The sequence below is a fragment of the Aphelocoma coerulescens genome, chromosome 2 (assembly GCF_041296385.1).
Source record: "Aphelocoma coerulescens isolate FSJ_1873_10779 chromosome 2, UR_Acoe_1.0, whole genome shotgun sequence".
Lineage (NCBI taxonomy): Eukaryota > Metazoa > Chordata > Aves > Passeriformes > Corvidae > Aphelocoma > Aphelocoma coerulescens.
Genome location: NC_091015.1, coordinates 32,137,305 through 32,162,851, shown reverse-complemented (window position 1 = coordinate 32,162,851; position 25,547 = coordinate 32,137,305). Strand labels below are relative to the sequence as shown.

Below are 25,547 nucleotides of genomic sequence, written 5' to 3'. Positions count from 1 at the left end.
TAATTAAGACAAGATTTAATAACCAAACCACTGTACAAACTATGTACTTAAACTCTAGGTTTGTTTCTAATTTTGTTGGGAATTCTTAGTAGATTCCAAAGAATCAGTAACCCCTGGGAAATTCACCCAGTAAGTAAGGTGGATTGATTTTTTTTTCCTTAGGTACAAGAGCTGAACATCCACTTTTCTTCTTTGACATTGCCTCATATATATAGTTATTAAGTAACACTAAAACAAAAGAAGACAACTAAGGATGCATAACTAATACCTTTGTAATACTAGTGGAGCTTCAGCAAACAACTTTTGGAAAGTTGTGTATAAGTGCAGAAAAATGTTCTCCAAATAAAAACATGTAATTACTTGCATATCTTAATTTCAGACTAGGTAACAACTGGATTTTATTGTAGAAGTATTGTTTCCTGACAAATCTATTTAGATTCTGCTGCTCTTTGTTTATTAATGCATGGTCCCTTTTCTTCTTCCCCCTGCTCTTGCTCAGGATAAGGTGTTACTGTACAGGGAATCTTGTACTACACAACTGAATCCTGTGTCAGATATCAGCAACAGCACATTTTTCTCTTTCTCCTTATGTGGTCATGTTATATTGCCATATAGGTAACAAACTTTCATGTTACTCACAGAGAAATGTCAGTTTGATAAACACTGATTAAAAATTTCTACAAATGTTTAGCAAATATCTTACATAAATCTGATAAATTTAATCAGCTGATTTGAGTTCAAATGAGTTATCTATTTATGAGTTATCTATTTATTTATTTATTTATCTATTTATTTATTCCAGTCCACAATAAGAAAGGTTTTAACACAATTCAAAAGTAGCAAGTGGAGTGATTACTGCAGCTCAGCAGTACACATGCCAATTTTTAAGGCATTATTTACCATTCAATGGGAAACCACCTGCCAGTTAAAACTGTGGGCTACTTTGAACTCTATTTTGTTGAATTCTAGCCTATTTCAGAACCTTGAAATTAAGATCCATACAAATGTTTATATGAACTATATATAAACAAAAAAGATACTCCTGCAAGAACCTCTCTACTGTCCATGATGACATGTCACCAATAACTAAACTTCCTTCTTAGTTATCCACCTTTAAATTTATTGGAAATTCTTTACTTTAGGAACTCACCTTATTCATGTGGATCTGCTGCTGGTACTGTTTCTGCTTCTCCAAAAATTGCTGATGTTGCTGCTGGATGACCAGCTGAGCCAAAGTACTCTGAGGAAGAGGAGCTGACTGGGTTCGGTTCAGTGGCCTGTGACGAGGCACTTTGTGGGCAGCTCTTATGCCAGGTGAGACTCTCTCCTTTGCTGCTAAAGGAGACTGTGGATGAAGAGGAACCACTCCTGCAAAACAGGGACATTTCACTCCCCTGTGAAAAACAACAGACTAATAGTTTTAACAGGAAAGAAAGCTTTCAGTAAGAAGAGGGGTGTATATTGCAGAACTCTGCATCTGCACTGATGCAGTGGGATGTGTACCACGTGCCTCGCCATGCTGGGAAGTTCAGCTGCTGCAAAAGAATGTGATGAAGTAATCATTTTCTCTTTTCTGTAATCATTGAATTCTTCCAGGCTAACAGACTGGAACAGAATCACTAAAAGGGAGAACAATGATACTGTCCTTTTTTCTTCCACCCTTCCACTTTTCCCAACAGTTAGGATGTATGGTATCTGTATTACCGCACACTAAACACAAATGTCATTAAAAACATCTTAAATTAATATTGTTGGAGCTTTGATCATTACCAGTCACAAGAAGTTTTTGCTGTCTCATTTGTTCTTTCAGTAACAGATGCTGCAAGAGAGCTTGGTGGCTGCTGTTTGGCTTTCCCTCCAAAGCAATGTGAGGATGAGTTGACGATGGAGGAATGTTTCCTCCGTACTGTCCAGCCAAGGCCACTCCTTGTCTAAGGGATGGGGTCTCCCCCTTCTGCTTTTCTTTGAATGATGATGAAGCCTGTCAAAGAACAACAGCATTGGTAACTGCTTTTCAGAGAAGTGGCCAATTATACCTCTATTTAATTGGATGGTCTTATTTCACTCTTTATAAACACATACAGAAGAAAAGGTTAACATCCCTATCCTACACTTTGTGAGATGAAAAGGAAGAACATGCCAGTTAAATGTAATGCTGTGAGAAACTGAGTAATGAAACCAGTTGAAAAAAAAAAATCAGTAATAAAAGCCAAAGCATTAAGGAACTACTAGTTAGAACATTATTAATGAAAGGACGGGACCTATCCTTAAAATTCCTAAAGACCTTCCCACAGCCTCCTGCACAGGAAACTAGAGTATCAGAGGAAATAGTTTGCATTGAGTTTGGAGTAGGCAAGGCTTGGTTTTTCACATAACTTTCCATCACACAGCAAGCCAATCAGCAACACAAAATAGTTACCTGTAGTCGTGGGAAGCTATTACTTTTCCTGGAGCACTCCCTGACTCCCTGAAGGACAGCACAAATGTAAGTTTTACCCTTTGCAAAGCAAACTTGCACAGTTAAACTCTCATCTACAGAATCATCAAGAGCTGTTGTATGTGTGTGGCATCTTGAAGTGCCTTATAAATTGCAGTGTTATTGATTTAAAGCTTTTGGAAATTTTGGCCCTTCATCATTGCAAATGTACTTTATATTGCTTTGTTCTTAGGCTATTAAAAAAAAACCTTGAAATGGCAGTTCAAGCAGAATAACAATTTTTACCGCAAGAACAATAACCTAATAGAAATATGCATGTTGAGGCTTGCAGATAAACACTTATGGTATGTCATGGTAAAAACAGTATCTCTGATAATCTGAATTCCATAAATTCTAAACCAAGGTTTTCACCAATATTTTTTTGGTGTACGCTTACTTCACACTGCTATCACCCTCCCCTGGAAAACAAACACCAAAGTAAGCTTTACATTCACTTTGCAACTGCTTATTCTAGTAACAGAAATAAACATTACTTGCATAAATCAATCCCTTTGTTTTTTCTAGTGCCAAAAGTAATATTTGGTGCTAGTTGGCCACATCAAAAGCTTACAAGTTTTGAGTGAGCAAATGAAACATATTTTCATTTCTTTTTAATGTTATAAATTTACTTTGAAGCTAGTTGAAGCTAGTCATATTTTTGTGAAATAGCTAAGAAATTTTTTATGATATCCTCTGAGAAAATAAGCACTACTTTTCATGATGTTCGATTTTTCCATCCTTTAAAAACAATAATTTGCTAAGGGTTCTAGAGAACTGATTTCAAGCTTACATCATTTTCTTTGCGAAGTTCTGTACCTGATGTTAAAATGTTAGATTGTAGCAACATGTTACTGCTAAGAACAGTAAATGTATTGGAAAAGCCATAAAATAACATGGAACTTTGACTCGAAACTACATTTGTATTTTTACTTTTGTTGTTGTTGTTGTAAAGCAGGTAAGTTTTGACCAGTAGCAAAGTTTTCAGGTACTTTACTGAGCTACAGGAATACAACATTCTTCTCCTACAATCCTCCAGCCCAGTTTAGGTCACTACTGGAATCTCATAAAAAACAGCAAGTGCTGTAATTTATCAGGTAGAAATGATCATATAATTAAATTTTTATACTAAATAATCTCCTCATACTTTTAAACGAAATCATCTCCTCATATACTTCCTTCCACATCTGAAATCTGTTATCTGGCATAAATGCAATGCATGTGGCCCATACTTAGCTAAGATCAACACTGGCACTTGTTTATTTGAGATCAAGAATGAATATTGCTTTCAAGTTGTGCCCTTAAATATCCAGATGTTGCCCAATGCATAGAGAGGTCTGGTTCCGACTTTGAATTGCTTATGTTCCAAAATGCTAAAAATAAAGAGAATAATCTGAAAGTAGGTTTTCTGGAAGCATACGTATGCAGGAAGGCTTGAGACTGGTCACTTACACTGATTTGAGGTTGTATTGCTGGAAGTCCCAAGGTAATGTTGGGCAGAGAAGGGGATGTGTACAGACTCAACAAGTTCACTGATTCGTCCTGTATCAAAAGGCGTTGCTGGGAAACCAGGTGCTGGAATAAAGGGTAGAAACAACAGAAGTAAATCTCCAAGCTTTTTATCTTGGTTATTTTATCCTCATATCCCGATATGCTGAAAGGCAGTTATGTACCACTCACTGGTTTGCATCCCACTGGAGTTCCAGATACGGAAAATTACTGTCCCTGTAAAAAAACTGTTGATAGTTCTTTTCTAAAGAAAACAACTGATACGTGTCTGCAATTATTCCTTGGTTACTAAATCAAAGTTCCATGCAAAGCTGAAATCTTGAGGATTCCTAGACCATCTTATGAACAATTCATCAGTTCAGCATCAGTTCTTATCAACTGGACTTGCACTCCAAGAAACTCACTGGGAATTTATCCAGTGAATTAAGGATTAGATCCAGCTGAATCACAAATATGGATGTACTTTACCCCAGTTATCATAACTTTTGCTGTAAGGTATGAAATGTGTTTTTTAACTAGTCCGTGTCTTTTGCTAGCCAAATTATGATATGGGGATGTTTGAGTCACATTATTTACTTCCATTAAGGTGGAAATTTTGTGTAGAAAGTAAGGCATGTTGACACATCTGCCATTTAAAATAATAGACTGTCTCTCTCTTTCTGTCTACATATATACAAAAGTAGCATCCTGTCATTCCCTGATGATGGGATACCCCTCAGAGCTTTCCTAATCCATTCAAGTTAAAATCTTTAACACTTCTTTTGAAGACTTGTGATACAATTTTCAAGGACATGGAACTGCTGATATATTTTTAATTACTTTAAAATAAAACCAGACATTCTACAAAGATTGCCCTTTTTCTTTCCATAGACTAATTGGTAAGAAACATAAAAAGATTACCACATCAGGAATCTTTTTGAAGCCTTTGCCTTTCAGTTTGAACAGTGATATTTTTCAACATGTGGTCTAGTATAGTTGCTTGAATTATATTTTCTGTTTAACTCTTGCTTCCCTCCCAGAACTTTGACACAATAAGAGCTACAAAGGTCTTATTAGACTTAGGAACTCTGGCATGATATGGTCCCCAAGGGAACAACATCCTTGAAAAAGAATACCCTGTGTAACAGTATGACACAGTGACTGCTTTCTTCCCAAACAAAAAGCATATGGGACTCCAATAATAGACCACCTCCAAGAGGGATACTGCACACTCGGGCTTTGACTAAAGTAAATATAATAACTTGTCAAGCATGTTGTGGGGAGCTGTAGATTTTCCCCCGGACAAACCTGGAATATCAATTAACTCTGTAAAATACTTCGTGTTAATACAATGCAACTTCAGACCATCAATGAAAAGTGGTTAAGCACAAAAACACAGGATGTTATTCCAAAACATAACCTTCCTCATACAGTTTGTTTGGAGATATGACCTATCACTGAGACAATAACAGTAGAAGTCTATCCCTGTAATTTTCTTTTGGTACCTAGGGAATGTCAACAGATAGTGTAGGAAACAAAGAAGCTCCACTTGCATATTACATTAAGTCCTGGCTAAAAGTGTCTTGCCTTGATAACATCCACCTTTGACCATGAATAAAACCAAATATGTCAAGACTATGGAGATATTATGGAGGGAGTCTACAAACATTTAAGTGAAAATGGACACTCTAATGTGACTGCTAGAATATAATCAAATTTGTAGCAACTGCTGCATTGATACAAAGCCACTTGAAAGATTTATGTTTAATATTTGGGTTTTGGTATGCCACTATTACCTTCTAAGATTTGAATTAATAAAAGTAACAGTGGCAGGGTGAATAGCAGTAAAACACACTCCCACGTGAAGGTCAGGCATGACTGTTTCATCAGGCAGAAGCAATGATGTTATTTACCACAGGAGTTTAATGTTGAAAACAGGAGTTTATTAGTAAAAGCATCTTAATTTATGTTTTAATACTGCTAATAACCTGTCATTTTCATTTTGGTAAGTGACTGATTTTTCAAAATATTTTCAGGTAATATTATCCTAAGCATCAGCTTAACCTCATCTCCCAAAATAAAAGTAGTCCACCTGCACAGATTATGGTCCTCTGTGTATTACAGAACCCCAGAATGGGTAAGGTCGGAAGGGACCACTGGATGTCATCTAGTCCAACCACCTGCTCAAGCAGGGTTCCCCAGAGGCAGAAATACATGATCCCAGCTGCAGCTTTTCTTTTTACACGGTCAACAGTACCTTGCCAAGGTGGCACAGGCAGGAGTTGCCAACAGAGTCATTTGGCACCACAACGGCTAAACCATGTCCTTGGCCTACATGCAAACATGGTTGTCTGGACTGGCACCAAAATTACCCCGGAGAGCAACTCGTCCTACTTGCTCCTCTACGCACCTACTCCTTGGGTCTATAGATCCTGCTTACTGATGCTTAAAATAGCCTGTCAACAGAGTTATGCTTTCTCAAAATAGAGTACAAGAACTCAGTGTAACAGTGCACGATGATCAACAAGTAACCATGAGTGACCGTGCTTTAGCTGCGCTGTGGGACCTGCTGAGAAGCAGGAACACCTATGTGTGCATGTTTATATGCACATTTATAGATTACGAGGGGAAGACAAAATGGTTTGACTTTAATATTCCTCTGTTGTGGAGCTACAATAATTGTCACAGCTTTCAATATGCACAATTACTTACATTTGTATTTCTTGAGGCTTTTGGGATGATTTAAAAAAGAAAAAATTAATTTAGACTCTCTTCACATACACTTGACACAAACCTCATCAGCTGGCCAGAAACCTACACATTTTTCCAATAGCCCCTTACAAAGATCACCTCAAGGAGCTGAGTATTAAAAGCATGGGGCTGTGGGGTTGCACAAAACAAGTATGTGTTTATCTGGCACGTATGTAATTTATGTCTCCTGTATAATCAAGTGATATTCTAGGAAATACTGCTTTCCAAAGCACAAATAGAAGAAAGAAATTGATCTGAAGCCCAGTTACACCAACTGGAAACTTTCCATTGCCTTCAATGGCTTTTGACCAGAGCGTGAATGCCTAAAATTAATCTTTTCACATGACTAAAGCAGGTTGTCCCTCTGAACTCAAGGGACATGCTGTGCAGGGGGCTCAATCCTGCTTGCATTTCTCAGGCAAGCAAGATTTAGCCCCAGCACAGCAGGTGACCTGAAAGTGTATGGCATGCTACAGGAGACAAATAGCTACTGCGGTGAACCTTGATGATACTGGAGATGACTGCGCCTAATAAAAACAGGATTTTTTTTATAAGGTGCAATTAAAATCCTGAGTTCAACTTTCAAGTTTCATATAATGAGATCAGTGTTTTAACAAATGGTAGTGAAAGTACCATTAAGGGAACTGTGATAGTAAAAGATTATCTGCAAAGCTGCAGCATATGCAGTGCACCTTTGTTCATTCAAAAAATTGTAAACGTCTACCCACCAGACTGTCTGCTCCAGAGAGTAAACCACTTAAAAGTCTCACTATTCCAATAAATGTGGTAAAAATACTTTAAAAATCTGTTTCATTACTGATAATGCTCTAATTCTGTCCATACACTGGAGTGTAATCATTTACGGTACTGACTCATGTTTTACTGGTAAATGACTCTGCCATAGCAACCTGTTTTTCCCCAGTAAAAAGTGTTTTATTTGCTGCCATGAAAACCACAGCTATCCACCCACTCAGATATGAGCACAACACTTACTGCAAATGTCACAACAACAATTATGAAACAACAGCAATGTGAGTCATGCGGGATTACAGAAAAACAAAGGATATTTTGGGTGATTTTGGAACACTCATCCTATTATTAGAAACTTCTGTCCTTTGCGTATCTGATGAAATATTGATTAGCTGTATAGCCTTTGAGAGCTGGCTAACACTAAGCTAGGAAAGAGATATGTAGGAGTTTGGCTGCTGTTAAACTACCAAAGAAAATCCCACTGAAATAAGAATCACTGAAGCTGAGATTTATGGAAAAATGTTTGAACCCACAAGACCACAGTACTAAAAGTCAAGTAACTAGAGAGGTAAAGAAATCCCCAACTGGATCCAGAAATGGAAGTCTGTAGTTTCAGCTTCTTAGCACATTTCACTGAGTGAAGTGACTGACGCCAGCATGAAGAGCTCAACTTCTAAAGGAACTTTTTAGGCTCATTTGAGCATCTTTGATTGTATGTTGGGGTTATAATTTTTGGTGTCTGGCACAGAAGTGGCAAATAATATGCAATGCAATGTTCTATTAGTAAGCAGAATAGAACTCTGCTGGTTCTTGCTACAACCTTTCCAAATCTCCAGAGACCACCGGCCTGACCAGACTGTATGTATTTCTGATGGTGCAAGTGTCCAGAAACTGTAACATGCAAAGTAACAAGTACCATGTATCAGTCTGAGACATTATTGCCCGTCCATTTTGTAGTATCCTCAAATCAATAAAAGATCCAATTGGGTAAGATTTCCTGTTTAATACAGCACGTAATAACAGCCACATATTACCAACTTCTATCTAACATCCCCAGTAGTAAAATACACAACTTAATTCCACTGAACTAGGATCTGATCTAATCCTAATGATGGATCTTACTCTGCATCATTTAAGTTTCTTACAATCACATATGGGGGGCTATGAGACAAGACCACATGTTAGCCATCAATGCAATTTTTTTTTCTTTTTGGTTACGGGCCAGAGAGAGGCTACTAATCAGTGTGCAGAGGTCACCCACCTGCCCCCTGGATCATAGTTCACACACACAATTAATTCATTATGGAGAAAAGTCACTGCTGGAGGTTGAACTGCCCATTCCAGGGTTTTTTTTAGGTGAATGTCCTGCCACTGACCTGGAGAAATAGCTCCATTAACTAAAACTCTGTTAAATCACCTTTTCTTATGCAATTTTTCTAACATAAATAGCATAAACCAACAATTAACAGAAAACCTTGCCACTAAAGCAGGAACTGTGGTAAGTATTGGCACTGGATACTGAACACTGTGGAATTTGAGTCTTTCTTAGTCAAATTCGTTTACTGTCCCTTTACAATACTGCCATGGAAAGCATGACTTGGGCATGTCATCTGTGCTAAATGAGGTTTATCACAACTGATTTACCATCTGCATTCCTGTTGTTATAGGCACGTATGTATGAAACAGAATAAAGAGTAGTTAAGATTCCTTCCGTTTACAATCTCACTTTACAAAACAAGTATTCAAGAATTCTGGAATGACATTTACGGTGGTTAAGTACTGCCTTGATAAGGAAACTGAGGTACAGCAAAATAAAAGGGAGATGTGACAAGGATTTTGTCACCTAACTCCAATACTGTGATTAAAGAAATCTACTTCAGCAGTCATCTGAACCTGGGACCACCCTAACTTGTAAGTGTTAGGATCACCAATGCCTAAACCACTGTTTTTTACCCAGTTCTTCATCAGCATTCAGCACTGAGTACCTCTTCAGGTCATCCCAGAAAGTAATATTCTTTCACAGCTCCCTCCCACTCTTCCAGTAGCATTACTGCTGCTTTTCCCCAATATTTTGTTACCAAAGAGTCTTCTAAACATGCATCTCAAACATACAGATATATCTCATATATGACGTACTTTGATGTCAGCCTGTAGTGTCCTGGTATCCCAATTACTCTGCTTGTGAGCATGATCAAATCTCCTCTTCAGTCTAGAAACCTGAGCAGTTATCTAAACAGTAATGAGTCTTACCTCAGCTTGAATGTTAGGTGGCAAAACTGAGGTTTCATTTTCTGTTGTACTGCTAGTCGGACCATTGCTTGGGGAACTGGGACCTGATCCAGGGGAGCTGCTACTGACTGAGGATTCTGAAAAACAGATTAAACATACATGAATTTCACCCTGGAAAGGTACATACGATCTTGATTAATTATATAACCTTTATAGCATAGGGCTTTTTTTGCTATTGAAAATATCTGTTGGTTACACTATTTACTTACATTAAAGACTCTTGACTCATCCTCCATTTCTTTGGTTTTCTTTTTACAACTAACAAGGAAAGATACTGTTGGTCTTTCCCCTTCTGATCTGTCTGTGTCACGTAAGAAGAATTTAGTATTTATTTTTCCCACAAAGATGGTTATGCTACTCAGTATCAGGCAGAAACACTGACACAGAGCTTGTAATGAGTAAAGAAAAGAAACTCTTTCCATTTTAATTGCCTAGAGTCCTTCCTCTGTAAGACACCAAAATGACAGAGATAGCAGGTATGTTGTCAATTCATGAGGCCTACTGCCATCCTTTCTGTCTAGGAAGGAGATGATCCCATTGTGGACCAATCATTACATACACAATTACTAATGGCAAAATATACACTTTCACTTCATCTTTGGCACAAATATAAAGGAATATTTACAGTATGCAAAGACATTTAAATAGGATTTGAAAGGCTGCATGCTATCTTGATTTAAAATGGCCCAAGTTCTGTCTAAGACAAAGGGGGAGAGGATAACCTCATTGTATGTTGTTGGATTGAGTTATTCTAATTCTAAACTGATATAAATTATAAACAAAAATTATATATATATATGATATATAAATTATATTTATGTAATGGAAACAGTTAAGAAGGTTAAAGATGGAAGAGTAACCCACTAGTGGAAGTAACCCAATTTCATGGGATAGCTTTCAAATTAAAGCACTCAAGAAGTTAAAGTAATTAATATTTAAATGTGGCAGCAAATATTCTATAGTTACTTCTTTGCTTATTCACTCTTTATTCCTTAGTTCATGCAAAAATACATTTTCACTTTGACTGACATTACAGGAGGCTTCCTAGCTTTTACTTGGACCTTTTACTCTTTGATTTACTGAAGTGACTCCATATCTAGCTGTACTAACTGGTCTTGTAGAAGGTCTTGCATTGTATTTTCAATAGGAATCACAGAAGTGGCGACACACAAGCTTAATGTTTTTTTCTCATTTTTTAAAAATTAAAATAGCACTTTTTGCATAAATAGGCATTTAAATAAAGGGCTATTTTCAGTTAAAAGAATAAAAAGCAAGGGGAAAAAGACTTCAGGCAACAATGTTTAATCAGGGTTATGAAAGGTCCAAAATGTCATATAGCCAATATTAATAATTGTAACAGCAATCTGAAAGGCTCCGAGTTATTGTCAGATCTAGGAGAAGAAGACATCTAGTTTCATGTTTCTGCTCTTTCAGTAGCATCCAGAAAAAAACCCTCCAGTGATAAATATTTCACTTTATTCCTTACTTGTAAGTGTGCAAACTGTAAAGAAATCAGCTAAAACTAAGAAGTGGATATCAAGAACCTCACAGAGGCTTCAGTACATGGAATTAATAAATTAGCTGTAGAAAAATTATAATCTGGAAATGATTTATAAGGAAACTACTTTATTTAGTAAATTTCATGCCTCCATTCACATCTATGTTCCAGTTTCACACATGACATACTGTGTAAAGTTGTCACAAGAATTGCATTTACAGGGATACTGATGTGAGTTTGTTCAAGCTGTTTTTTAATTCCATCTTGGTGTGACACAATTCTGATATATCAAGTGAATTCAGATATGTCTGAATAAAGATATGGTCTGATCATTTCAAAAAGCCATGAAGCTACTAAATATCAATGCGAAGTCAAGGCAAGAATCATCAAGATAAGGCCAAATACTGCAAATGCTCATTTTGTTTAGCAAACAGTTTCAATTCTGAAGTACTACCACTATTCTGTGAGCTGTGGCAACTGATACAGAATTTCCTCATTCTTAATTACCTGTCACCTCAAAAAGACGTTTCTTGAATGAACTGACATTTCCATCCTTCCTCCTGAGTAAAGGACTGCTTCTCCTTTCCGTCACCTTTTGTTTTAATCTTGAACGTACCTTCAAATTTGGCTCTGAAGCTGGAAACGAAGAGAAGAAAATATGTGACTACAAATCCAATTTCTGGCTTGTTTCAGACACCACTGACCCTGTATGACCTCATCTGATCCAAGGAGGGCTTGGAAGCAGAGATTTTGCTGCCCAACCTTCCCAGCCATCCTGTTGCTCCTCATAGAAGTTCATTTTAGATGGGAAGCTAGGAAAGAGAGGAAGAGAGCTGAAGAACTTCCGATCCCAGTATTTTTCTCATTCTCTCTTGTAGGTGAAAAATTTTTTCCTCTCTTGTAGGTGAAAACTTGGAAAACACAGCTTGGAACTTGGAATGTTATAATGGATTAAGGTCTAATTGCAGAAACAGAGAGAAGCCTCCACTGGTGCCTTTTGATTTCTCTGAGAAATATAAATTACGACAAGCCTTGCTGGCAGAACATTTCTTGGTCAGTGATTTTAGGCCCAGAATTTTAGTGTTTTCTGAGTAACACACCAAACAACTAGATTTATGACAGTGTCCTAAGAACATTTACAGAGAAAAATATATGCTCTGAAAATGAAGAAGTAGGGTTGATTCTGAGAAAACCTAGGATTATATTTAATGCACCTTGGGCAAGTTCCACCCTTGTTTCCTTAATGGACGCAGTCTTTTCATATGAAGGCCAACTCTGCTGTGCTTTTTATTTTGTAGTATTTTTAGCATGATAAAATGTTTCATGTAGTCATTTATCTGTTCGTCAAGTAAACCCTAAATCAAACAGACTGCTAAGAGCTAGTGAAAGATAATTATGGAATAGAACTTGTTTATATTTCCCTTCCTAGAACTGAGGATTGGCTAAGCAATATCTCAAAACAGAGAGAGCTAGAAACTGGGATCAGTTCTTTCTCCTATGCACAGACTTAAATCCAGCCTCAAAGAAGGAACAAGAGTTAGCAGAAAAACAAAATAAATTATATCTTCACTCAATTCAGAATTACACCTTTTGTCACTTTAGGACAGGAACTCAATCCTACACTTCTAATTCTAGTCCCTGCCCATCATGTGACATTGCACATCTTTTTTCCTCCTGTCCCACCTGTTCCTTCAGGGATGGGGAGGCTAGAAATGGTCACTGGAGAGCAAAGGGGCTGCACCCCACTACAGAGCTGCTGTGACCAGCAGTACCTGCTGTCACACACTGGCCTTTGTCACATACTGCATTGCACGTGGCAAGCACTGCCCTCTGAAGACCCTCTGCCTTGAGTACATTTCAGACCAAGATACACAGGCCAGCACAACAATGGAAGTCTTTAATAATAAACATATTAACTAGAAATTTCTTTTTTATCACCTACTACCACTGTTAAGATGAATGGTTCAAACAATCAAGTACAGATGACTTGTTTGCTATCTAAGATACCATTTGCAATGAAACTGAAAATATAAAATATAATAATGGGCTACACTACATGCTATCACCACAGATCTCACCAGGCGTGATGACATTTAATAGAAAAGGTGTTCACTCCTTTTTCACTTAACATGTATTTCCATTTCTACTATTCTGTACCCCCAAGAATCAGAAGAATATGTCTGTACATATTCTGTCTCTGCATCTGTGACAGGTGAATGTGACACAAATCCTCTGCAACACTCAGTGGAGAAATTCTCCACTTCTATGTGAATATTTCATACTCAGTCACAGTAATTTCCTTTCTGTTTTTACCAAATTCCCATCATATTCAGCATTGGAATCCATCATATAAGCACAGAAAACAAACTTGAAAGTCAATGTATGAATTATGAGCCATCCGAGAAGATGCATTTAATATTAAAAGATATGGAGAAGAGTAGTTTTAAAATTATAAAATAAACCTCACAATACAAATCAAAGCCAATGTTTGAAGAATGTTTGCTTCAAATACTGGTTTTTCTGAATGTTGTCCCTGAGACACGGCCAGCTCCTAACATGGTACTTACGAGGACACAATGACTAGCAAAAAGAATTCAGTGGACAAATTATACAAATCTAAGCACTTTGAGGATATCTGGTCCAACGAAAAAATGAAGAACTGGACACTGGTTTCTTGATTCCCAGCAGTGGCTGAGGCATTGGCTTGGTGCGTGACTGTAGAGGTCACCGAACCATCCTGCTCCACCCAAAGCTGGGGCAGAATTACTGTTCACTGAAAGAGGTATGGATCACAACAGCAATCCTATGTGCTTCAGTGCACTCCTACATGAGGGCAATAATAACACATCTATAATTGTCAACTCTCTTCTGACAGTTAAAAAGGCAAAATTAAGTATTTTAAGCTTCAAATACGGAGCTGTGGATTGCAATTATAAATGTATATACATATATGTAGACAGTGACTGCCTCAAAGCACGTAAGTAAGATCCTTGTCAGAAACTGAAATGTGGATGTTAGCAAAAAGTGAAAATAAATTTTTCAAACCCTTTTTTTTAAATTAAATTGTTCCCCTAGTATTTGCAAGACACTTGGAAAGTCTTAGTGGCAAATGGTCCAGAATTATTATAATTAATCTGCTTTATGTTTCAAGTGAGTATTTGGCTCAATGCTTTAACTAGTGGCTCTTAGAAGTGGTTCTACAGAGGGGTAATGTTCAAAATAACTGTTTTGCATTAGCCACCCCTAAAGAATTTCTACTGCACATTATTTGCTCCTTTGCTCAGCTTAATTAATCCATTGCCACAGCTGACTATGTTCATCACACAAAGTCATTCTCCATGGGGAAAAGTGTCACATGGGGAGTCAATGCCAAATAACTTTTGAGGCTAAAGATTTATTCCCCAGCTTGCTGCAAAGCAGCTTTCTCAAGCAAATACAAGCCCCTAAGAATTACCTTTTTTTGCTACAGTAATACCACAAAATTATTGAAAAGACCATCAGGGAGTCTATATGGTGATTCAACCATAAACCAAGACACTGACACAGCAAGAAAATTAATGCGTGTGGCTAACTTGCTATACACTGAACATCCCACTATGGTCCAGAACTCAAAGCCAAATCAATTCTACCCCATATAGCAGACATCCTGTATCTCACCTTCCTGAGAAAAGAGGCCTCTCTAAAGTGGTGGAGGTGCTGAATGGGGTGGGGTTTGCTGGTCTGCAGCTACAGCGGACTGAATCACCTGACCAAGGAACCCAAATGACACAGACAAGAGAAAAACAAGAGCACGTGGCCAGGAATGTGGCCATGAGGATGAGGAACACAGGATGGCAAATTTTCATGGCAGGAGTCTGGTTGGTTGGGCTATGAATCTAAAATATTGCTAAGAAACAGTATACAGCTGATATTGGTTTAGCTGGTCTCTATTAGGCTAACCTCTTTCTAACCTCTTTGCTGCACAAATCTTTGCACTTCTATTATATTTAGCATTTTGGAACAAGTAATAATTGTCACTTGGAGAAAGTGAACATACATTGTTTGAAAGTGTTTTGTTGCAAAGAAAACAAGAAGACACAGCTATTTTCTCTGAAGGCAATCAAAGCTCATGTTATTGATCGCAACAGAAATCAGCTGATACTCATTTGAGTGATTCACTCGAGAGGATTTCAGGAAAGACTAGTTAAAAATTACTTTGTTTATGTAGCTGTAGCATAATTTGGAATAATGAGATGTTACAGTAGTATGGCTTGTTCATTTTTATTGCTATTACCTGGCTTATTCTCTCTTTAGTGCTGGTAATTATGGACTGGTATTACTCTTTAAATGATTCAAAGTGGGAAACAGATAAGAAAGATACTACAAGCAATCAAAGTACTGGTTACTTAACATCTTGCCATGACTTGTAATTATCTCTACAGAACTAAGAACTTCTGCTGTAGGGGAAGGAGAAAAACAGCGTCTCAATTATCTTTCTCATATTTTATAGTGGCTTCATAGAGGAAGAAAGAATAATGTAAGTGTACTCTTAAAATGGAAAATATACAGGCTTCTATGTAGGTACAAATTAATTTCATCACATGAGCCATCACTGATCAGGTGAAAGAAAGCTAGTCTCTCCTAAGAAGCAGGATACTCAGATACAAGCACAAGAGATAGGAAAATTATTAGGTGAAGTCATTATGTCCTATACTCCATTTTGCTTAATATTAGCAATTTGTAGATACTAGCATTAAAGAATATAGCCTGGGGCCAGATTGCTCCCAAATGAGCTGAGGTTTTCTTGACAGGGCTTTGCTTCACTGTTTCATTTTATTAAACATGCAGAGGTATTTAAGAAGAAGGAATGAAAATCCTTTTTACGCATGGGGAGAAGACATATATATGAAGAGAATGTAAAAGACAACAATGCATTACTTTCTGATGGTTCCTGGAACACAGTAGTACTTTTGTATCAGAAGAGCGTGTGCCAACTTCAAATCAGCATTTAATGAAGCCAGGCAGGAAATGGGGGATGGGAGAGGGTGCATAGCAAGCAGGTCCTCATCTCGAGGCTAAAGCCATATATAGGAAACCTGAAGAACAGAAAGTGAGCTTTTGTCCAGATTTCGAAAGGCTCTAAAGTGAAAGCATTTCCTTTTCCTCACAAGCAGGCTGGCTTAGAAAAGCTGTGCGGCAGTCGAGGTAAATGATGCTAAATTTGGCTAAAAAGATTCCAACACCAGCATGAGCAACACTGGCAAAACTTACTTGGGAAAGAAAAATTGTTCACCATTGCCCAGGCATCAACTGCTATCACTAAGACTATTTTTAAAGCAGCAACCTGAACTTCCTGAACATAATTAGGTCACCAGAAAAAATTAAAAAACGAAGACTTCAAGATCTTAACGTAAATCTTCACAGGTATTCTCCATTTCTTTAGCTATACTTTTTTAAGCTGTGAAGAGTCATATGTGATACTGACTTCAATATATTCTGTGCTGTACTCCATGCAGGAGTTTGGGGTTTTCTTCTGGCTCGTATCTAACCAGTATCAATAATTGAACACACAGTCAAGATATCTGTTTATTCACACCACACAGGTTGATATACTAGAGACTCATGTACAGACAAGGATTTTGTGCTGTACAACACACAACCATGACACTCCATGCCTGAGACAGCTTAAAGTTACAGCACAAAATAGGAGGTATGGTACAGACCATCAGAACTGCAGGAAAAAAACATTAAGATGGCACTGGTTAGCACAATGGGGGTATTGTCAGCATACCACTGGTTTATCCTTTGTCAAGTTTCTTTCTAGCACTCTGGAAATTGAAAATTTTCAGGACAATACTGCATGTGGATAATGAGATCACTTGGAGATTTCTGTTGTGATTTCTCCTGAAGCAGAAAGGGCAGAATGGGAAAAAAAACCACACTGTGAAGAGATCCTCATTTTTTCAGGTTCATCACATAGCTCAACAGGTTCCTGGTCCATGCTGTGGGCTTCCAGTCACCCTGGTAATACACATAAGTAATAAAGCAGCCTGCCTGCCTATGCTATGCCTGGACCTGGAGACCAAGGAAAAGGTCAAATTCCACATTAATACTGCAACAAAATCAACCAGAACAGACATATCTTAGGCTCCTTAGAAGCTGGTCTGAAAGTAGTGGGCTAAGCAGAAACTTCCCAGTTTCCCCTTCAGTTGATGAAGGCAGAATGAAATGCACAAGACACCCTTAAGTAAAACAGAGAGGATAAATGTGAAGATAATCTGGGCTTCCTCACCAAAACTATGGATGCAACCAAAGCCTGGCAGAAAGCTGGAGGGGCAGAGAGACACAGGTCAGGGACTAAAGCTGTCTCCAGCTTCCTCAGCAGCTTTGTGAAGAGTTGTGAATGAGTCTGTCCTTCTGAGAGACCTGGTGGTCTCACAGCCTTTACGGCACAGGTTTCTCACAATCATGTGACTATTCTCTGCTCTGAATGAAGTTTCTGCTCGCTGCTCTGCCTTCCTGTAGGCTGCCACAGAGTGGTTCAGCCACCTCCACATGATTATATAAAGCACAGGCACAATGAGCAGTGCCTCTGCCTTCATAAACGACTGACTGACATTTGCTTTAGAAGGCCACATCCCAATAGAAGACAATATTGGACAACGTACACATGGACATTCTCCCCACTGGATGATAGACTGGAAGACACCTGCATGCAGTGTAATTCTGTGGGTTCAATGACTTCTCAGTTCTGATGATTTAAAATGCCACTTCTAAAACAGTTTTAAATTAGATTCATGGGACTGAAAGCTATTTACACATGCCCTCTAAAGCTCTCCCAAGAACTACATGGACCTGACGGCTGGGTGGTCCCAACAAGGCAGGAGAACCAGATACAGCAGCACAGGACGGAGACACTTTGTTTTTCTGGCTTGCATCACCTAATGGGTTTTCAGGATACACTGAAACTGTTTCCTGCACAACCATTCACTTTGTGGGGAGTGCTGGTCATATGTGAAACCCTTTAGTCCTTTGCTTTATTTTACTTCTGTAAAAGGTAGAATGCTTTATTTTTTCAGACTAAGGTAAATATCCATTCCCTAAATAAAAAAACAGGTTTAGTGAAACACATGGTAAAAGAGCTAATTAGATTAGAGGGGATCTTGCAGCCCTTTTGCTCTCTTCAGGCTAAGGAAACCAATTTAACAAGATTAGCAAATTTTCATTAATTTTCTAAAGCAGGTTCAAAAATGAAATAGCCCCTGAAGCTACTTTAAATATCTAACTTTTCCTTGTTATTCACTGCAGTCTGTATGAAACATAAAATATTTGTTTCATTACCTATGCAAACAAGCATTATCTTTCTAGGCATAATTTATTGAGTTAGATGTAGAAACTATTGTACTGCTTGGATTTAGCTAGAATTGGAGATCTTGAATATCTGAACAATATGATATATTTCCTGTTGATATATGATCTTCATGTAACCTATAAGGCAAAAGAACAGGTCTCTTGATAGAATTTTAAATAAATTCTAATTTTTAGCAAAGAAAAAGCATCTCCTTGGATTTGCACCACAGGGTTATACAGCAGTTTCAAGGAGGCCATGGTTTTACTGGGCCTTATGAGTCGTCATTGTATCTCAAGTCTGCTGAACCCATAACACATCACTACTGTGTCAGGTCCACCTTAATATTCTTATGGGTAAAATAATATCCTTTTCCAATAATAAGTAGGGGATTAAAAAGCAAATACTACTTCACTGTCTTAAACCATAGAATTAAAGAATAAGAATAGTTTAAAATTCATTTTCATCTTCTCTGCACATCATCAAATTCTGTAATTTTATGACACCATTATAACACTTTCTGGAGCCCACTTGCATCTGAGTTCTCAGGAGGTGTAGAGGAGAAAGAAGATGATGAAACAGGCGCTTGAATAGAGGGTATCCCTCATTTGAATGGTAATAATTCAAAAAATAAATTAAGATATGCATGACTGGCAGTCCTTCTGGTTAGGTCTCCACTGGTAGTTCTTACCCTTTCTTCTGACCATCTACACCAGTTGGTTCTAGCTGGGAAGAAGTAATGGGAATATAATATCATACTTTCTGCAAATATAGCAAATCCCCCTCTTCAGCCTAAATCCCCCTCTCAAATCCACTGAATCCCAAGAAAAAATACTCTCTTCAGTGAAGAACTGCCAGAGATAATCCCCTAGCCCCCAAAGTCAAAGCTTTTGCCAGGGTCACCATTTGAATCCTAATATATGATCCATTTTTTATAGAATAAAATAATATAGTTGTTCCCCAAGCCCCATAAAAGAAGGAATTAGTTCATAGGGTGTTTAAATCCCACAGATTTTGATCTAGGAAAATATCCAGGAGTGATAACTCACTGATGTCAGGCAAAAAGTACAATCCAGTATTTCATCAACCTTCAGAAATTAATGATGAAACACCAACAGCTTCTCCCCAGTTTAACAGGACATCAGCATTATCAGGAAATACGAGCTGGTTAGGTCTAGACTGCTGAATTGTATTCCAGAGTTGTCCAAAAGCAACAGGATGCCAAGAAAACAAAAGCAACCAAAACACATTATATCTTGCTCTCTAGAAGATGAGAACCATAGGCCAAGTTCATCTCAAAAGTAGGAAGGCACTTCAGCTCCAGTGAAGATAAATGAAGATAAAATTGGCTCTGAAGTAGTTTGGACATTGAAGGGATGTGTGTTTTCTTGAACTTCTGTAGGCAAGGCCAACTTTGTGAAGGTATCTCTTCATGTTAAGCAAAGTGAGAAGAAAAACCCCACGTTTGAAGTTTTAATTGGACATCCATGCTGCACCTTAACAACTATACTGAATTAAAATAAATTTACTTTTAGATAGGTTCTTTATGCTCTGGGATATAATTCCAGTCCCCTACAACTTAATTAGCTAAATATACAATGTAACCTTCCATCTGGTAGAGTAATTTAACAGGAATAATTGTGCACCACCATAACTCAACAAGACACTGAGGAAAACCATTGAAATGCTATTTCCTTTCCTTTGGAAGAGAATTATGTACAATTTCAGCATGCTTTGCATTTCTAACAGTTAAAGCCAACAGGGAGGTATCACTCTCATTTATATTACTTTCCCATGAGAAAATCAAAAGCAAAGTACAAAGCTTATGCCTTTGCTCATGAATGGCTCTGTAATACTTACTTGGCTTTAGCCACAACATGTTATTTGGCAGCTAAACCCCTTAATTAAAGTTGTGGGTTTGAATAGATTTTTCAGTGAAACTATGTTTTGCAGGATTTTGGAGAAGTGCACTTTTTACTAACCGATATCTTCTATTTTGGATGATCCCATACCATGTGATTTCTACTTCTGACTTCTCTGTTTCTCTCTTTTTGCCATCTTTTAGATGGTCTGGTTTACTTTTCTAAAAGTTTTCAATCGCCTCTGCTCTAGATACAGTGGAATAAAAATCCCAGTCCTACTGAAATCAAACAGGACAGTTTCTACGACTTCAAAGAGTCTCAAATTTTATATGCAGTATTTTGTAACTTACTTATCCAGAGGGAACAAACTTTGAAATACCCATTAAAAACATTCCACTTCATTTTCAGTGGACACTATGCTCTTAAAATGCTTTAGATTTTAGGACTGCTCCCTGTTGCTTATTGAAGCTGTTTCTTTAGGTTCAAAAGTCAGAAAGGTGTCTAGTATCTGATTACCTGGTTATCAACAAGTTATGCAGGCTACTTCCTAATGCTAACTTTTAAAGCATTTTTGAAAACATACACAGTTAGTGTAAGAAAACTTTTATGTAATCACCTGAAGAACTTCATAATTCAATTTTGGTTATACGCTGGGCAGTAAAAGAACGAAGACAGTATTTTGATCAAGATTGTATAATTAGTCTAGTTATGAAGAAGGGTCAGTAGGATCATAGAGTAATTACTGGCAAAACAGAACATAATATATGCACAAGTAGTGGGATTTTTGCTAAAAGAGAAATACAGTGAATCTGGAAACTGAGTAAGTTTTTTACCCATGCATAAAAAACTTGCTTTTTGCAGTTAAAAGTAAGTGTTAAATAAAATACATTAGAGAAACAACCTTCCACTGATGGGAAGACTATGATGGTCTTCATGAGAATCATTCTGGTGATGACTCCTGTTGAACCCTGGTGCAGGCCCTGGCAGCTTTCATGATACTGAAGCATACCTACACAAGTTCTTTTCTCTTTGACAGTGTCATTAAGCCTACCCTAGCACTCATTTTTATTTCGTTTTAAGCTATCTCAAAAAAATTCTCCTCTAACTTGAATTCAATCAGAATGACAGGGCATTCCTCCTCAGCCCCATCTTGGGAGGGCTCTGATGGGCTGGAGACAACAGCAGCCCTGCACAGTAGCTACAAGGACATCACATTTCCTTTGAGCTGCTGGCTCCCAGGGCCTGGGACACTTGTTTCATTCATTACATGAATGCAGAAGCTTCGCTTCTGATTCACTCTGCAATTGCAAGTGAAAGCTTCTTCTCTTTCTAAAACCTCCTACTACTAATTACATGCTCTGAAGTTATTGAAACTGAATTTGGGAATGCTAAAAACGTTTGGTGACTATTGGGAAGAGGAGTAATCATCAGGATACCTTTTTTCCTTGTCACTGTGATAAGTATTGCTTTCTTCTGGGCACATTACCCAGTCCAAATTTGTTGAGATGGTTCACCAACCCAGGAAAACAAGGACTCTGGAGAGGCAGGAATGCTTAGCATCCCTGGAAAATGGGATAAAATTAGGAGAATCATATGTTTGCCTCACTTCCCTGCTTCAATAAACAAAGTGCCTCTCCCATTTATTGTGCTCACTCATAAATTCAGAGAAAAATAGCACTTCACTGAGCTGGACTTCTTCATTTTGGCAGACATGGTAATTGAGGGTTTTAGATACTCTAACCCTTTTTTTAAAATGAAAACCAAAAGAAATCCAGCTTTTCAGTTCCTTCACAAGAGTGTTTTCCTAGAAAATGCAAACAGAAATAAAATTTGGTGGCACAAAAGGGGAAAGGAGAAAAACCTTCACACACAAAATGTTTTTCTTCTAAGTTTCAACTACTCCAGTAAACTACTGAGTCACTAAGAGCACAAAGAAAATATTCTAATTAATTTCTTTTCTTAAAAAATTATGTCTGCTGAGTTCTCATTCAGGAATCTTTCACTCTCATTTACACAAGAGCTACACTGTTATTCTACTGCCTAACCAGGTTAACTTAATATGGTTTTTACAGAGTGATCTTCATGGCTGTGCAGGACAGCCTTCTTCCTCTCTTTCATCACAATATTAAACAATCCTTCATCTCCTCTTTTTTCCTGTATGAAATTACACAACTTCTCCTATCCAAGGAAGAACCTCATACTATTTGCTATTAAAAAAATCCCATGCTATGTTTCCATCGAGTATGCCTCCAATTTCTGGAAAGTGAGCTACAAACATCTTTTCAAATTGTTATATTGTGAGAGATCTTCAGTTCCCTAAGCACAATGCAACTCGTAAGCTTACAACTCCATCTGCAAAGAAAGATTCAACTGGCACAAAACCAAAATAAATAGAAATACTGATTGACATTCCCGTTCTTCCATGATTGTTTTAAACTCAGGAAAGAAAAAACAGTTCATACTTGATATGATGATGTCCCCAGGAATTTCTTCCAAAGAAAGCCAAAACATGAAACAAAATGCAGAAATTTCACCTACAGCAACAGTTTTGAAAAGTACGCAGCTTTGGCCAGAGAGTGAACCCTTATTGGAACTTTTGCTGGTTTGTATCAACAGTTGCACACAAAAAATGAAATTTTAAAGATTGAAGAAAATGCTCATGTTAGAGCCATTTGCCAGAATTTCTGCATTTCGACATGGTAAAAAATAATAGAAAAAAAATCTTTGAAAAGATCTTCTACCCTACCACCCCATGTTGCTTACTGTGTTTTTGTTAGTTTTAGAGTAACCTCATAAAGAGGATAATATTTTCCCGGACAGATAATCACAGAATAGAGGAGCTCAACAAGCAAAAATTCCCCGTATTAAATGATCAGGTTTTCAAAAGTACATGGCTCCCATCAGAGCTCTTAAAACAGTCAGTATGAATTTCAAAAGTGTTCAGTAATAGGGAGGTATTTTCAAACCTCTCTGGGTAATTTAGAAGCATTAGTCTCATTGAAAGTTAATGAGCCATGTGCTGCTCAGTCTTTTGGGTGCTTTGCAGAAAACACATGTTATAACTGGTATCCATGGTGCAAGTTTTGGGAATTTTTAAAATTTGATCTTATGCTGTTTACACTAAATTCTGCTTGTAGCTACAGATGTGTAGCTTCTCCTTATGGTATATTTATCTATCCAGTGAAGCAATAGGTCCCCTTGCTCTGCTCTTTTCAAAGTCTGTCAACGCAGAACATCTGAATGCAGCTGTGCAAAGAGTTGCATATTCTGGCCTCTAGCCCCTAGGACAGTCCCAATCCTCCATGCAGCTAAACTTTGTGAAGCCCACTGCTGACAACTTCTGCTGCATCTTGTACAGAAAGGAACAATCCACATGGCTGAGACTTGATGAGTAACCACAGTCACTGCACTAGGATGTTAGCTCAGGTATCTAAGTGTAAACACTGACAGAGCAAGACTCAAGTCTTTCCCCTAGCTATCTATGCATTCCATCATTCTAGATGCTAGAAGAGTGAAAGCTGCAGAGAATATTTTCATTTGTACCATTCTCTCAAAATTAATTTTTAAAAGATTAATAAGGAGATACCACTTCCGGACTAATTAAGCAAAGATTAAATGGATTACTGAGCAATAAAGCAAGCAAGCAAAACTCATGATTTACAATGCCTGTGTGACACTTGGTGCTCCCTTAGCACTGAAAAACACATTAGGATGTCAAGAAAGAATCATTCAGCTTTGTTGCACATTAAATCTGATCTCAGAGTACTTGATTCAATCAGACTTATCTTACAAGAGCATTTTATAAAATTGGAGAAGAGGAAGATACCTCTGTATCTTATACTAAAAAGACTAAAAAAAAAAAAAAAGTAACATAAAAAGCAAAACAAAGCTGTGATTAAAAGCCACAACAGGTATTCCTTTCTTAAGGCTGAAAGGAATGTGAGGTCTGCTTTCATATGAATTGCTGACTTCACGCAGGTTCAGCACCACAGAGGGTTTACCAGGAGCCAGTGGCAATAAGCGTTCATAGCCTGAAGGGAAGGAAAAGAGGTTCACCCCTCATGGCAAAGGTCAGATTTCTGCAGCCTTACAGCCTGTCCATATACATGAGTGTTCGTGGGACATCTTTGTCTAGTAAGGTCCCGTGGGGATGACACAGGCTCCGCAATGTCCCCTCTGCCTGGAGGATGGCCCTATAGCCACCCAGATCAGTTTAGGGTCATTTGACTTGTGTCGATTTGGTTCCTGTTGCTTTTACTCTCAACCTGATGAACAATCATTGAAAACTTTGTGGGGATGTTGCTGAAGGCTGGAATTAAACAACTCTAATACACAGAGAGACTGGATGTGTAAACAGGATATTAACAGTTGCTATTTTCACGGATATGGAGAGCTATCAAATATCCTCTGTTGTTAACATACAGCATGCTGTACACTTCATTTATATTTGCTTATCAGAATCACTATGTCAATGTCATAGAAACAGTTATACTAATGATTATATTAGTATTTGTCTATTTATTCTGTAGATATCTTTTCAGAGAGTCATCATGTCCTTTGTTCCATTTTGGAACTGATGCACTGCATGCCCAAATATTTGGAATAACATATAGAAAACATCTGGATTTAATTATATTATAGTCCTCTTATGCAGACAATGGGAATTGAATTAAGGAATATTTTGAAACCCCCACAGAGATATAAAAGTATTAGCAGCTGCACGAGAACTTTACTGTTACAAAGTTTGAAAATGTTTTGTTTTACTGATCAACAGTCTGACACATCATAAATATCAATCACAACGTTTAAGATATATAAACATGGGAGAAAAATTAAAGCTTGCATTTCAAATATATGTAGATGGATTCACAGCATTTAGAAGATGTAGAATGCATCATTTTGTTTAAAAAATGAAAATGTATCATCTATTGGCACAGAAAATAGATGTTACACAGTGGCATTAAGCAGAGAACCACATAAGGGTTTATCGTGATGAACAGCCTGAACAAGATTTTATAGAATCTTGTTATATTGCCACCATATTGTACAAAGAGTAATTCAGCTACAAGAAATTAGCATTTTGCTTTTCATGCTTCCATTCCTTTGAAA

The 25,547-nt window shown here is 37.6% G+C and overlaps 1 protein-coding gene across 4 annotated transcripts in view; it reads right to left on the bottom strand.

The window, feature by feature from the left end:
* LOC138106408 (histone deacetylase 9) overlaps nucleotides 1–25,547 on the bottom strand; it is a 274,226-nt gene that overhangs the window by 192,975 nt on the left and 55,704 nt on the right. For all 4 annotated transcript variants that reach the window (XM_069006966.1, XM_069006963.1, XM_069006964.1 and 1 more), the window contains exons 6-10: nucleotides 11,757–11,885; nucleotides 9,713–9,828; nucleotides 3,926–4,048; nucleotides 1,771–1,981; nucleotides 1,151–1,368 (exon numbers count right to left, since the gene is read on the bottom strand). In XM_069006966.1, the coding sequence (XP_068863067.1) occupies nucleotides 1,151–1,368; nucleotides 1,771–1,981; nucleotides 3,926–4,048; nucleotides 9,713–9,828; nucleotides 11,757–11,885 (797 nt within the window). The remainder of the gene's footprint in view (nucleotides 1–1,150; nucleotides 1,369–1,770; nucleotides 1,982–3,925; nucleotides 4,049–9,712; nucleotides 9,829–11,756; nucleotides 11,886–25,547) is intronic.